This window comes from Molossus molossus, unplaced genomic scaffold (genome assembly GCF_014108415.1).
Source record: "Molossus molossus isolate mMolMol1 unplaced genomic scaffold, mMolMol1.p scaffold_m16_p_1, whole genome shotgun sequence".
Lineage (NCBI taxonomy): Eukaryota > Metazoa > Chordata > Mammalia > Chiroptera > Molossidae > Molossus > Molossus molossus.
Window position 1 is genome coordinate 210,772,355 of NW_023425344.1, and position 13,522 is coordinate 210,785,876.

General features: G+C 37.8%; 1 protein-coding gene across 10 annotated transcripts in view; it reads right to left on the bottom strand.

Moving 5' to 3' along the window:
• The window catches only part of DLGAP5 (DLG associated protein 5), a 44,518-nt gene that overhangs the window by 12,727 nt on the left and 18,269 nt on the right, over nucleotides 1-13,522 (bottom strand). For all 10 annotated transcript variants that reach the window (XM_036281343.1, XM_036281291.1, XM_036281308.1 and 7 more), the window contains 6 exons: nucleotides 12,405-12,532; nucleotides 11,909-12,035; nucleotides 9,216-9,301; nucleotides 8,037-8,197; nucleotides 4,679-4,771; nucleotides 607-826 (listed from right to left, as the gene is read on the bottom strand). In XM_036281343.1, the coding sequence (XP_036137236.1) occupies nucleotides 607-826; nucleotides 4,679-4,771; nucleotides 8,037-8,197; nucleotides 9,216-9,301; nucleotides 11,909-12,035; nucleotides 12,405-12,532 (815 nt within the window). The remainder of the gene's footprint in view (nucleotides 1-606; nucleotides 827-4,678; nucleotides 4,772-8,036; nucleotides 8,198-9,215; nucleotides 9,302-11,908; nucleotides 12,036-12,404; nucleotides 12,533-13,522) is intronic.

Sequence of the window (13,522 nt, forward strand, 5' to 3'; positions counted from 1 at the left end):
GTGATAGTTTGATGACTACATTTCCTTTGCATCTTAAATTCTAATCCAACTTCTAAAAAATCTTCTCATGCTCCCATCCTGTTCTTTACCTCTTGGGATCCTGTAACCCACCTCACAGGATTGCGGGGTTAAATGGTAATAACAGATGTGAAATAACTTAGCAAACATAAAAGCAATTTCAGCCCAGCTGGTGTGGCTCAGTGGTTGAGCGTTGACCCCTGCACCAAGAAATTGCTGGTTCGAGTCCTGGTCAGGGCACACGTCCAGGATGAGGGCCAAATAACCAATGGGGGGCATGCAGGAGGCGGCCAATCAATGTTCCCTCTCATAGATGTTTCTCTCTCTCTCCCTTCTTCTAAAAAAATCAATAAAGAAAAAGAATTAAAAATAAACATAAAAGCAATTTCTGAAGATGTCACACTTAAAGTAATCTAATCATGCCCATCCAAATGTGATTTGCATGTGTTTGTGAGTGAAAATGTAGTCTGTTTTCCAGAAATCACAGAGAGCTTATATTCCTTCATGTGGAAACTAGTTTTCACTTCCTATACAACCTCCCATCCAACCCAAATATTTCTCTTAAGTGATCTCAGCAGAAAAACTAACCTGAGAATGATTTAACAGGACTTTCAACTCTGAAAAACCCAGCATCAAACACAATTTTATCAATTTCCTTTGGCACTACAGAGGACGCTGCCTCAGCATGTTCTTCCTGCTTAATTCTCTCTCTCATTGCATTTTTTATGGCAGCTAGGCGATTTCTAGCTGCAATTCTTCCACCATCGTCCTGTTTTGGTTTATTTGCTATACCCGAGACAACTTTTTTCTGCAAAAAAAAGAAAAAAAGATGGCATTTATTAAAGCTACTCATTATCACCTTATAAGAAAAATAAATCATACATAAAATATTTTGTAAATTCATCATATACTTATAGAGTTCCTCGTGCGTGCTAAAAATACTGGGGGTCACAAGGTAAAGAACAAAGTTCTTGCTCTCAAGGAGTTCATAACTTCAAGGTGGAAGAGCTCAACAAGGACACTGAGGACAAATGTCATGTTAGAGACAAATTCAGAGGGCTGTAGGAGAACATAAGGATAACACCAAATCAATCTTCAGAGGCACCAAGAAAGGCTTATAGGAAGCAGCACCTAAGCCAAAATCACAGTTAACCAGGCTAAATTGAAGTGAGGAAAGGGCTAGATAGAGAAGATAGTATTTTTGCAAAACTAGAAGCAAAAGAAAGCATAGAGGAGTTGCCAAGAGATCAGCAATAGCTAGATTATAAAATCCCTTACATGTAACCATTTTATGGAGCCACATTTAAACAGAAGACAAACGCATAGAGATTATCAATGATTTTTAATCACGAGATTAAGATTACTGCATTTTAGCCTTGGCCAGTTTGGCTCAGCGGTTGGAGCGTCAGCCTGCGGTCCAGAGAGACCCGGGTTCGGTTCCCGCTAAGGGCATGTACCTCGGTTGCAGTTTGTCCCCTGGTTGGTCGTGCGGGTGGCAGCCACTCGATGTGTCCCTTTCACGTCGAGATGTTTCTCTCTCTCTCTCTTCCTCTCCCTCCCTCCCACTCTATCTGAACAAAAAATGGAAAAATGTCCTTGGGTGAGGAAAAAAAAAAAAGATTACTGCATTTTATATTTTAGAAAGGTCGCTCTGGTTGTAGCCTGGAGAACAGACTGGAGGGTTACAAGCCAGTGAGAAAGGAGACTACTGCAATGATACTGGGAAAAGATGATGGTAGTTAAATTGAAGACATGGAAAAAAGTGAAGAGATACTTAAGAGGCCTGATTGAGAGGACTTAGTGTATTAGATGGATGTGGAGTGGAGATGTGAAATAGAGAAAGTGAAATAGAGAAAGGAAAGACCAAACAACATACCCAGGTTTCTATCTCGGACAGCTTGTGGGATGGTAATAGCGTTCTTGGAGACAGGGAAACCAGTGTGTGTGTGATGATTTCAGTTTGAGACACACTGGTTTTAAGGTATACTGAGTCAGGATATATAGAATTTAGCAGTAAGTGTGGTCTGATTTTGGGAATCATCAAAGGGTAGGTAGAATTGCACAGGAAGAATATGGAAAGAGAGAAGAGAGTTGAGGTAGGAATTCTGAATATGACAAACTTTGAAGGGATAAATGAAAAAGCAGAAGAAACTTGCAAACATGACTGAAGAATGGGCACAGAGGTGGGAAGAAAATCAGTAGAATAGCCCGGCTGGTGTGGCTCAGTGGTTGAGCGTTGACTCATGCACCAAGAGGTCGCCGGTTTGATTCCCAGTTAGGGCACATGCCCAGGTTGTGGGCCTGATCCCCAGTGGGGGACATGTAGGAGGTGGTCAATCCATGTTCTCTCTCATAGATGTTCCTCTCTCTCTAAAATCAATAAAGAAAAAAAAAAAGAAAATCAGTAGAATATAATTTTAAGAAGAGCAAGTATGCTGTATTTAATACTGCAGAGGGATTATTTTATAATTAAGTGTCTAGTAACTTCAGCAACTATTGGATCAATATAACCTTGATGATATCTGTTCTCCAGGCACAGAGAGAGGTCAAGTTGCATTGCAGTGAGTTGGGGAAATAAGTGAGAACCCAAAATAGTAGACAACTTTTTCAGGAAGCTTGTCTGTGATTGGGAAGAACAATAGGAATGGGGGTACAGATAAGTAGAGGGAGATGTGGACATCACAGGTTTAGGTTTTTGTTGTTCATCCTCACCTGAGGATATTTTTTCCACTGATTTTTAGAAAGAGTGGAAGAAAGGGAAGGAGGGAAGGAGGAAAGGAGAGGGGGAGAGAGAGAGAAAAACATTGATGTAAGAGAGACATATCAATTGGTTGCCTCCAAAATGTACTCCAACTGGGGCCGGGCATCGAACCTGTGACCCAGGTACATGCCCTTGACTGGGAATCAAACCTGCAAACCTTCAGTGTGAGGGCAGATGCTCTAACAAACAAACTGAACAAAACTGGCCAGGGTTAGTTTTTTTTAATGGAAACAAATATAAGATCCAAAACATGTCTAAAAACTAATGGGAAAAGAGGGAAAGAGAGAAAACAAGGCTAACTGATGGAATAAGAGGTCAATGAATAAGAAATAGAAGGGAATGGTATCAAAGTACACATAAAAGATTAGTTTTATTTTATTTGATAATCTTAACAGTGGCCTATAAAGTAAAGTGGGAGGAGAGGGACATCTGGTGATAAGGGGCAAAATTACAAGGCTCTGAAATAATGCTGTACTCACACAGCCATATCTATATCACAGATGCTATTAAGGTTTCCATGACTCTGTACTCAATAAGAAATACCCACAGTAGCTTCAAAATGTTCAAGCACCCTTCACTGTTTAGTAGATTTGAAATCATTTAATCAATTTCATCACTGTCCTCAGGGTACTTTTCATGAGACTTCATTACTACAATAATTTTGTAGTAAGGTTTTTTTTTAATTCAAATTATTTTAATTAATTAATTTTTGTTACAGATGTTTCTCCTTTTCCCCCCACTGATTCCCCCTCCCCCTTCCTCCCTCTCCCCTCCCAGTTTGTTGTCCATGTCCACTGTTCATGTATACATGCATATGTAATAAGGTTCTTTTAACAGATTCAAAACAGAGTTTTTATTTGGATTACATAGCATAATAAAGAAACAACCTAGGGAAAAAAAAAAAAGAAACAATCTAGAAACCTGCTTTTATAACCACAGGCATTTTTTTTTAAATCTAAAAGAAAAACTGACAATGCTCCAGAGTGGTTTGAGAAGTATCCGTTTGAACCAAAAACTTTGAGTTAAAACATTATTAGAAAAGAAAAAATTACTGCAAATAGATTAAGAACAAAATCTATTATGTTAACAGAGACAATTTCACAGGGAAGAATAATAGAACATTTTACAGGATAAAGTATATGGAAGAAGGCAGATGTTCTAAAGAGCCATCGTTCCTCTTTACAAAATCCTTTTCAGCCCTGGCCGGTTTGGCTCAGCGGTTGGAGTGTTGGCCTGCGAACCAGAGAGTCCCGGGTTCAGTTCCCGCTAGGGGCACACACCAAAAATAAAAAAATAAAAATCCTTTTCATTTTGAAATATATCACACGAAAGAGTATATAAAACAGACAGATGGCATAGCCTACTGGGATTCTGGAATGAGAAAGTGTGGCCTGAAACCCTGCTCCATCCTGGACAAGTGATTTCATCTTTCTGGGCCTCAGATTTCTCAGCTGTGAAATGGGGATAATAGCACCCACCTCATAGGGTTGTTGTGAAGATTAAATGAGTTAATACATGTAAGGTACTTGGAACAATATTTGGAACAGGCTAAGTATATGTAAATTATCTACTACTAGTAATAGTAGTAGTACAAAAAATATACAAGTCTAGTTTAAAGAGTCAAACAGATATGTACATATCCATTATTTAGCATCTTAGAAGCTCTCAGGGTGCCCCAATTCAACCACAGCTCCTCCCTTTCTCCCTCCAGAAATAACCATTCTGAATTCTGTGTTGATCATTTCCTTATTCTTTCTTCAAAGACAATCAGGACATTGTAAGTAATATATGAAATTTATTTTGTAAAGTGATGAAAAATCTGAAGCTAAATGTTTTTAAAGCTTAATAATAAAACCTCATTAAAGTAGAGGAGTCTATATTAGAAAATCATAAACTTACCCGGAAGACCTTTTTGCTTGTATTATTATTATTTTGCCACCCAGATTCCTCAAGTTTGGTCAGATTGTTGAACTTTTGGTTTACATCTTCTATCTGTTAATAAATAAAGCACAAGTTTATCAGTTTAATACTAACCATATTAATATAACAAACTAATACATTGAGACTTCAAAAAAATTGAAAGTGACTTGGACTGATGACATATAAAATTTGACTACATCATTCACAATTTAATATGTTAAAATTGTTCATTGTTATTTTTGGTCTTATAAACTGCCATAATCTACATAAAGGAAGTCATATATGAATAATTAATTTTGATCACTAAATTGGTAAAAAGATATTCTAAATTATACAAGGGGAACATAATCTCTGTCTCTCTCTCTCTCTTTTTTAATCCTCACCTGAGGATTCTTCCACTGGTCCTCAGGCTGAGGCTCTAACCCCTGAAGCAAACCAGCCAGGGCAATTTGTCTCTTTTTAAACAGTTTACCTATCCTCCTACTCAAGGATCTATTATTGATTCCTTACCAGTTTGGACAATTAAGAATCAAGCTGCTGCCTGGCTGATGTGGCTCAGTGGATTGAGCCTCTTCCCATGGACTGAGAGGTCCCGGTTGGATTCCCAGTCAAGGCACATGCCTGGGTTGCAGGCTCGATCCCCAGTGGGGGATGAGCAGGAGGCAGCCAATCGACATCTTTCTCTCACATCGATGTTTCTCTCTCCCTTCCTCCCTCTCTAAAAAATCAATTAAAAAATATTTAAAAAAAATAAAGCTACTATAAACATCTGTGCACACATTTTTGTGTGGATATTTGTTTTCACCTCTTTTGGGTAAATACCAAAAAGTGTAATTGCTAAATCCCATTGTAAGAGTATGCTTAATTTTGTAAGAAACTGACAGTCTTCCAAAGAGGTTGTACCATTTTGCATTCCCACCAGCAGCAAAGGAGTGTTCCTATTGTTCTCCATCCTCATCAGCATTTGTTGCTTTCAGTCGCGTAGATTTTGCCGGTCTAATAGGTATGTAGTGGTATCTAATTATTGTTATAACTGGCAATTCCCTAATGACATATGATGTCGAGCATCTTACTTTTCATATGCCGACCTGCTGTATATACCTTCTTTGGTCAAGTGCCTGTTCAGGTGTTTTGCATGTTTTAAAATCAGGTTGTTTGTTTTCTTACTGTTTAGTTTTAAGAGGTCTTTGCATATTTTGAAGATCAGCTCTTTATCAAATGTGTCTTTTGCAAATATTTTCTCCCAATTTCGCCTTCTCATTGTCATGACACAGACCATTAAAAAAGATTCGAATGTCCTAGCAGGATGGGAATGTATGATCCCCATTCTTCTCGTTTTTCCAGTCTCCCCCAAAGTGGTAGCCACTGTTGAGTTTGGTAAACATACTTGGGAGTCCCCTTATGCATCTATACACATAGGTATTCACAGACTCGCTCTCTCAAAAAATTTTATAATATGTAGATTATGCCTCAATACAGCTTTAAAAAATAATGAAATAAAGCCCCCCCTCCCCAGGAGCCAACTTGAAGAGGTTCCCACTGGCCAAAGCTGGAAAAGGAGCATTAATAAAGATAATAAGTGTAGCCTGGCTGGTGTGATTCAGTGGCTGAGCGTCAACCCATGCACCAAGAGGTCACTGGTTCGATTCCTGGTCAGGGCACATGCCCAGGTTGTGGGCCTGATCCCCAGTGGGGGGGCATGCAAGAGGTGGCCAATAGATGTTCTCTATCATCGATGTTTCTATCTCCCTCTCCCTCTCTCTAAAAAAAAATCAATAAAGAAAAAAAAATTTTTTTAATCCTAACCTGAGAACATTTTTCTATTTTTGTTCAGATAGAGTGGGAGTAAGAGAGACAGAAAGATTGATGTGAGAGAAACACATGGACTGGTTGCCTCCCACCAGTGCCGGGGACGAATCACAACTGAGGTATGTGCCCTTAACCGGAACTGAACCCACGACTCATTAGTCCGAGGGCTAATGCTCTAACTTCCGAGACAAACCGGCCACGGCAAAAAAAATTTTTTTTTTAAATATAAAGATAAGTGTAAGTAACTGGGTGGGGGCAAGCAAAGGAGTGTAACAGTGTCAACAATAAAAATGAAGTTAAGCCCTGGCTGGTTTGGCACAGCGGTTAGAGCACTGGCCCACAGACCAGAGAGTCTTGGGTTTGGCTCCCGCTAAGGGCACGTTCCTCGTTTGCAGTTTGTCCCCAGCCCTGGTTGGGGTTGTGTGGGTGGCAGCCAGTGTCTCTCTCACATCGATGTTTCTCTCTCTCTCTTGCTCCCTCTCTCCCTCCCGCTCTATCTGAAGATAAATGCAAAAGTGTCCTTGGGTGAGGATAAAAAAAATAACAAATAAATAATTAAAGCTAAGCCCTGGCCAGTTTGGCTCCATTGTGTGTCGGCCCGAGGACCGAAGGGTCAAGGGTTCAATTCCCAGTCAGGAGCATGTGCCTGGGTTGCAGGTTCAACCCCAGGTTGGGGTTGTATGGGAGGCAACCAATTAATGTGTCTCTCTCACATTGATGCTTCTCTCTCTCTCTCTTCCTCCCTCCTTCCACTCTATCTAAAAATCAATGAAAAAATATCTTCGAGTATGGATTAACAAAAAAATGTTTTTTAAAAAGTAAAAATAAAAGATAAGTGTAAACAATGCAGACACATCAAATACCTTTAAATCCATAATGATATTAAAAAACAAAATTAAATGGTCAGCATTAAAAGATGCTAGTGAACTAACTATTATGAAAACTGGTAAATATATTAAAACTGGTCATAAAGTAATGCTTACATTGTGATGACTAATGATTGTTAGCTACTAGTTATTGAAAGAGTATTTTATATGCTTATCTCTGGAATAAGCTCAAAAAGCTAGAAAGTGCCATCTCCTCCACACCTTGACTGATCTTCCTAGTAATTCCGTCTATCACAGCATTTTTTACACTAGATTGGAATTACGTGTTGTGTCTGACTCACTAATGTGCCTTATTAACAACTCTTAGTACAATGTCTGACACACAGTAGGGACTCAATAACAGTTAGATAACCTGAACTACTAAAGACTAGATTTACTCATTTTCTCACATGTATCATCATTATAGCCTATTCAACAGTTGACTATAATCTCAATTTCCAACTCCTATAGAAATTATCCTGACAATATGGGGGAGGAGGGGACTTTACAGTTCCTAAAGGTGCTATGTAATATCTCACTTACTATTATAGGTACCTAAGCAGCTACTATTACCTCAATTTTACTACTGTTACTTCATTTAAAGAAAAAAAAAAAAAGACCAGACTCAAAAGTTAATATATTCAAAATACTTGACCACATACCTGAAAACTAATCATATCCCAAAATCCATCCAGATCTGTACAGGTAGTCTCCTTTTCACCTCGTTTATAGTCACAATCATCCACTAGTCCTTCAAACTGTTTGAACCTTTCTTTTATAAGGAGTCTTGTTTGACCAACTGCTGTGCGAATAAGATCTTTAGCTAAAGGAAATATGAGGTTTTTAAAAGTGAAAGGACAAAACAGGACCTTTACTGCAGAGCCAACCAGCTGATTAATAAGACCCCAAATATCCTAGGGCTTGCAGAATCAAATTCTCACCTTAAAGCAAAAACAAAAATGTCCACTACACAATGTCATACAAATACTGAGCATTATCTGCTTTAATTACTGCTAAAAATTAGCAATATTCATTTTCCTACATATTGTTACATAGCAAATGGCATTATACCTTTCCCTGCATTTTATAAGAATTCAACCTCAAAAAAACTCACTGCACATCAAGGCTTCACACTGGCAGCATACAAATGATTTTTTTCTAAACAGCTTTCCCAAATAAGTAAGATAAATTTTAACTTTTCAGAAAATCTGTTCCATATTGATTTAGGTAATTTTCATTCAGAAAATATTTTTGTATAATTAAATAATACCAAATATGGATGTCACTCATAGAGTAATATGAAGAAAATCTGATAATAAACTAGGCAAATGTCTGGGTCTCAGGAATGATAGTGAATATTCTAATTATTTATATCTTTTAAGTCATGTATCATTTTAGCACAGAGACACTGGTGAACATACACTGAGATATGAAAAAATTCTTGCTATTTTGAATAACAAAGTATAAAGTTGGATAACACTAGACTTTTAAGTTTCAGGTCAATGTAACCATATTAAGATAAACAAAGCTAGCCCTGGCCGGTTTGGCTCAGCGGTTAGAGCGTCCGCCTGCGGTCTGGAGAGACCCGGGTTCGGTTCCTGCTAAGGGCATGTACCTTGGTTGCAGTTTGTCCCCGGCCCTGGTTGGTCGTGCGGGTGGCAGCCACTCGATGTGTCCCTTTCACATCGATGTTTCCCTCTCTCTCTCTCTTCCTCTAGACTCTCCCTCCCACTCTGTCTGTACAAAAAGATGGAAAAAAATGTCCTCGGGTGAGGATAAAAAAAAAAAAAAAAAGATAAACAAAGCTAAAACATCAAAATAATGCACAAGTGTTCCCTTACCATCATCTGGAATGTCCAATTCAAGCTTCCTGTCCCACTCGAGGCAGTGAGAAGTTAACTTCTCAGTTTCTGACTGGAGAATATTTCTAAAATTATGACATACATTTCAGTTTTACAAATGTTTCTCACATTATTATCTAAGTATTAGCATTATGACACTTACACAATATTAATTTCCTAGAGTTGATGCTTGATTATTTTATGAACTGTGATATAGTAAAACCCCCAAAATACAAGTGAATATCCTATAATGTCCATCATTCTACACCTAAAACTTATGTAAATGCTTGATGCCAAGAACCCACTTTTCAAGCTACTCTTCTATTTTTTCCTATTCTTATTTTTCAGAGGTTGAACAGAAAGAATCAGACATCCTTTAGTTCTTAGTTCTCTGTTACCATCTATGGAATTAAGACCAATCCAACTACCAAGAGTAAGTTGAAGATAAAAACTGTTAAGTCTGGAATTTCAGTGATAGGGCCTTACAGAGTCTCTCTCATTATCAGGCCTTGCCATTCAAAGGCAATGGTTCTCAACAGGAGTCAATTTTGTACCTTCACTCCTACCCTCCCTTACCACCAACATTTGACAAAGTCTGGAGGCATTTTTGTTGAGAACTAGCAGAGTGCTACTGGCCAGGGATGCTACAAAACACCTTACAATGTAGAGACCACCCTCCCCCACAAGAATTATCCAGTCTAAAATATCAAGTGCCAAGGCTGAGAAACCCTGGCCTAAGGTAAATTTAATGTTTCTTTATAAAAAGCATCCTAGCAGGAGAAAGTGAGGACAGTCTGTTTTTTCTTAGAAGAAAAATTAAGCTGTTTATATCTAGTGGCATGAAAATAAACAATTTAATGAGAAAGGGGAATGGCTTAGATCTGACACTATTTAGTTGGCAATGTCTGGAGGAATTGCTTATCGTCTCAGTTAAACAACATAACGAGCCCTGGCCGGTTTGGCTCAGCGGTTGGAGCATCGGCCTGCGGTCCAGAGAGACCGGAATTCGGTTCCCGCTAAGGGCACGTACCTCGGTTGCAGTTTGTCCCCGGCCCTGGTTGGGTCGTGAGGGTGGCAATCGCTCCTTGTGTCCCTATCACATCGATGTTTCTCTCTCTCTCTCTCTCTCCACTCTATCTGAACAAAATATCAAAATAAATAAATAAATAAATAAAACATAACGAACTAGGTAATCTCTAAAATCCCTTACAATTCTAAAACCTTATGTTCTAAAAACAATTGAAATGGCTCTCAAACATATAAAAAGATACTCATTCATCATACAACAAGTGAATGTTAAATTTCAGCAAGATATTATTTCTTGCCCTGGCTGGTTTGGCTCAGTGGTAGAGTGTCTGCCTGTGACCAAAGAGTTATGGGTTTGATTCCGGTCAAGGGCACATACTTTGGTTGTGGTTCGTCCCCGGTTGGAGTCGTGCAGGAGGTAACCAGTCTATGTGTCCCTCTCACGTTGCTGTTTCTCTCTCTCCCTTTCTCTCCCCCTCTCTCTTCCACTCTATCTGAAGATAAACAGAAAAATATCCTTGGGTGAGGATAAATGAATAAAAAAATAAATTTAAAAAAAGATATTATTTCTTATCTATTTGATTGGTAAAGCTCAAAAAAAATTAATATTGCATTAGAAAAGGTATTAGAATTTTCTTGCTACATTCACTTAAGAATAATAGTATGTAACCACTTCCTGTGCAATGTGGAGTGTTGGGGTCTTTCTCCAATTGCAGCACTGATTTGTTCCCAAGGCATTTAGGTGACACAAATTCTGTTCATTTTCACTCTGCACAGTTGGAGAAACATAATCTGATCTCGATTTAGTGGGCCAAATAGCCTCCTACCAACCCTCGCTATCCATCTTTCATAAAGTAAACATTAACTTGGTTTCTTTGGGGGGGTAGGAATGGTGAGAAAATAGAAACTTCCATACCTTGCTGGAGGGAATGTCAATAAAGATTTTATATATTTGCATATGAAAGAATTGAAAAGCATACAATGTTGTTCTTTGAAGTCTTGATTGTAATAGTAATAGAGTAAGCCAAATGTAACCAACAACAGGGACACCCCATTAAATAGTGGTACATCCATACAATTGGATTCTGTGTGGCCATTACAAAAACACACACAAAACAACATGAGAGAGCCCTTCAAGTACTAAAACAGAAGGTCTCCTACATAAAAGTTAAATGAAAACAGAACAGTATGCTATTGTTCATACAAAAAAAGAAAAAACGGTGTGTTCACCTAAGCCTTTCTGTCCCGCTCTTCCCCCAGGTGCTTTACCTTTGCCTTTCTCTCTAAGCTCCAGGGCCCTTCTTTTGCTTCTATAACTTGTTTCCTGAACCTGCACAGCCCAGCTGGCTCACTTCTGTAACTTTCTAACTAAACTTTCTCTTACAATTTGAAAAAAATATGTTTATGTTTGTCTACCTATGCATTATATATTTCTGTAAATATTCAGAAGAAATGAGTAATACTTGCCTCTACGGAAGATTTGAATTATGGGGTTGGGAAACAGAGTTGGGAAAGAGACTTCTCACATGTACCTTTTTCTACCTTTTGAAATCACCCAAAGTCAGTATCCCCCAAATTCATCTATTATATTAAGGTGAAAATTAATTTTGGTTTTAAGTGTCTAGACATCAATACAAAATTCTTACACTGGGAACAAATGGACAAACCTGAAATACGGCACATCGTGCTGTGGCTGAGATATCTGATCTTCATTTATTTCAAGTGATGGGACTTCTTTTATTGGAAGGCCACTTGAAGTTTTAGTAGCAGTTTCATTTTGACTTAAGACATTTTCTATAGATTAAAGAAAATATTACATATAAATTTCAAAGCAGCAACTCCTAAAATGACATCCCTCATGGGATAAATTTCAATGTTTTTCAATGTTGAATTTCAAAATTTTATTTCGGCTTCATGATTTCATTCAACATACCTCTAAAGTGTCTCTCAATATTTCCATCTCTTCAAATTTAAATGTATGCCCCCTCTTCTCAGTCTGTATTCCTCACACCAACCATTCCTCTCTTCAGACCTTTCCCATGTTTTCTGACCTCTTCTGACCAAGATCACATCCCTGAACTATATGGTGATGAGGGCTCTAAACCCAATCAGTAGTAAATCACACCCAGAGAAGCAAGTAAAAATTTAATTGAAATACTGTACCTTTATTCCAAACTGTTAGAGAATCCAGGGGATATTGTAATTTATTTGAATCCTGATGTACTGTGTTGGCAGAGTCAATTTTACATTTTTGTGGCAAATTTTCTTTTGCTGCCTGTTGAGTCTTATCACTAAAAACAAAAGCAAAAATATACTTCATGAAAATGAACCCCATATATCTGATTAAAGGATTTCAAAATTATGTTACTTTTTAAAAACTTGGGATAAAATGGAAATTAGTTTCTATTTTTTTAAAAATGTGTCTATTCACCCAGTTGGTGTGGCTCAGTGGTTGAGCTGCAACCCATGCACCAAGAGGTCGCTGGTTCAATTCCCGGCCAGGGCACATGCTAGGTTGTGGGCCCAATCCCCAATGTGGGTCATGCAGGAGGCAGTCAATCAATGTTCTCTCTCATTAATGTTTCTATCTCTCTCTCCCTCTCCCTTCCTCTCTCCCTAAAATCAATAAAGAAAAAACTATTTTTTTAACAAAAAAATAAATAATGTGTCTATTCTATAAGGGAAAATTTTAAACACCATAGTGGGAATGTCCACCTTGACTAACTGTAATTAGATCCAAAAATTCTGAAGATCTCTCAATAGAACATAAGCACTTAGTAGTCTTGGATGCTGCTGAGCAGTTTCTTGTATATTTGCTGCCAGCCAGTCTTTGCAAAAAAACTTGTCCTTTCTTTTAAGAGATTCCAACTGATTTCCTCCCATCCCACCCCACTTTGCAAGTTAATAATTTTTGTCTTTATAGTTTTTCTAAAGTAATACTCAGCAAAAAAACAAAACCTAAACCATGTCCAAACTACAATATTTTAACAATTTCTTCTTTCTAGAAATTTATTTCTAAGTATTATAATAGAGTCACTTATTAAAAGCAAAAAAATCCCCACAAACTGTACCATAAAAATGATAATAACAACACACAGGAAATATCAAAACTGTCAAACACATTATTGTAGCCTTCTGAAGAATTTTTTAAAAGACCAAATTTTCATAGTTTATAATTAACATCATTTACTAACTAAACAATAACTTTCAAATGCACAGGACAAATCCAAGAAAGGCATTTGTTATCCATCGTAGCAAGGAATCCATGATTAATATTACAT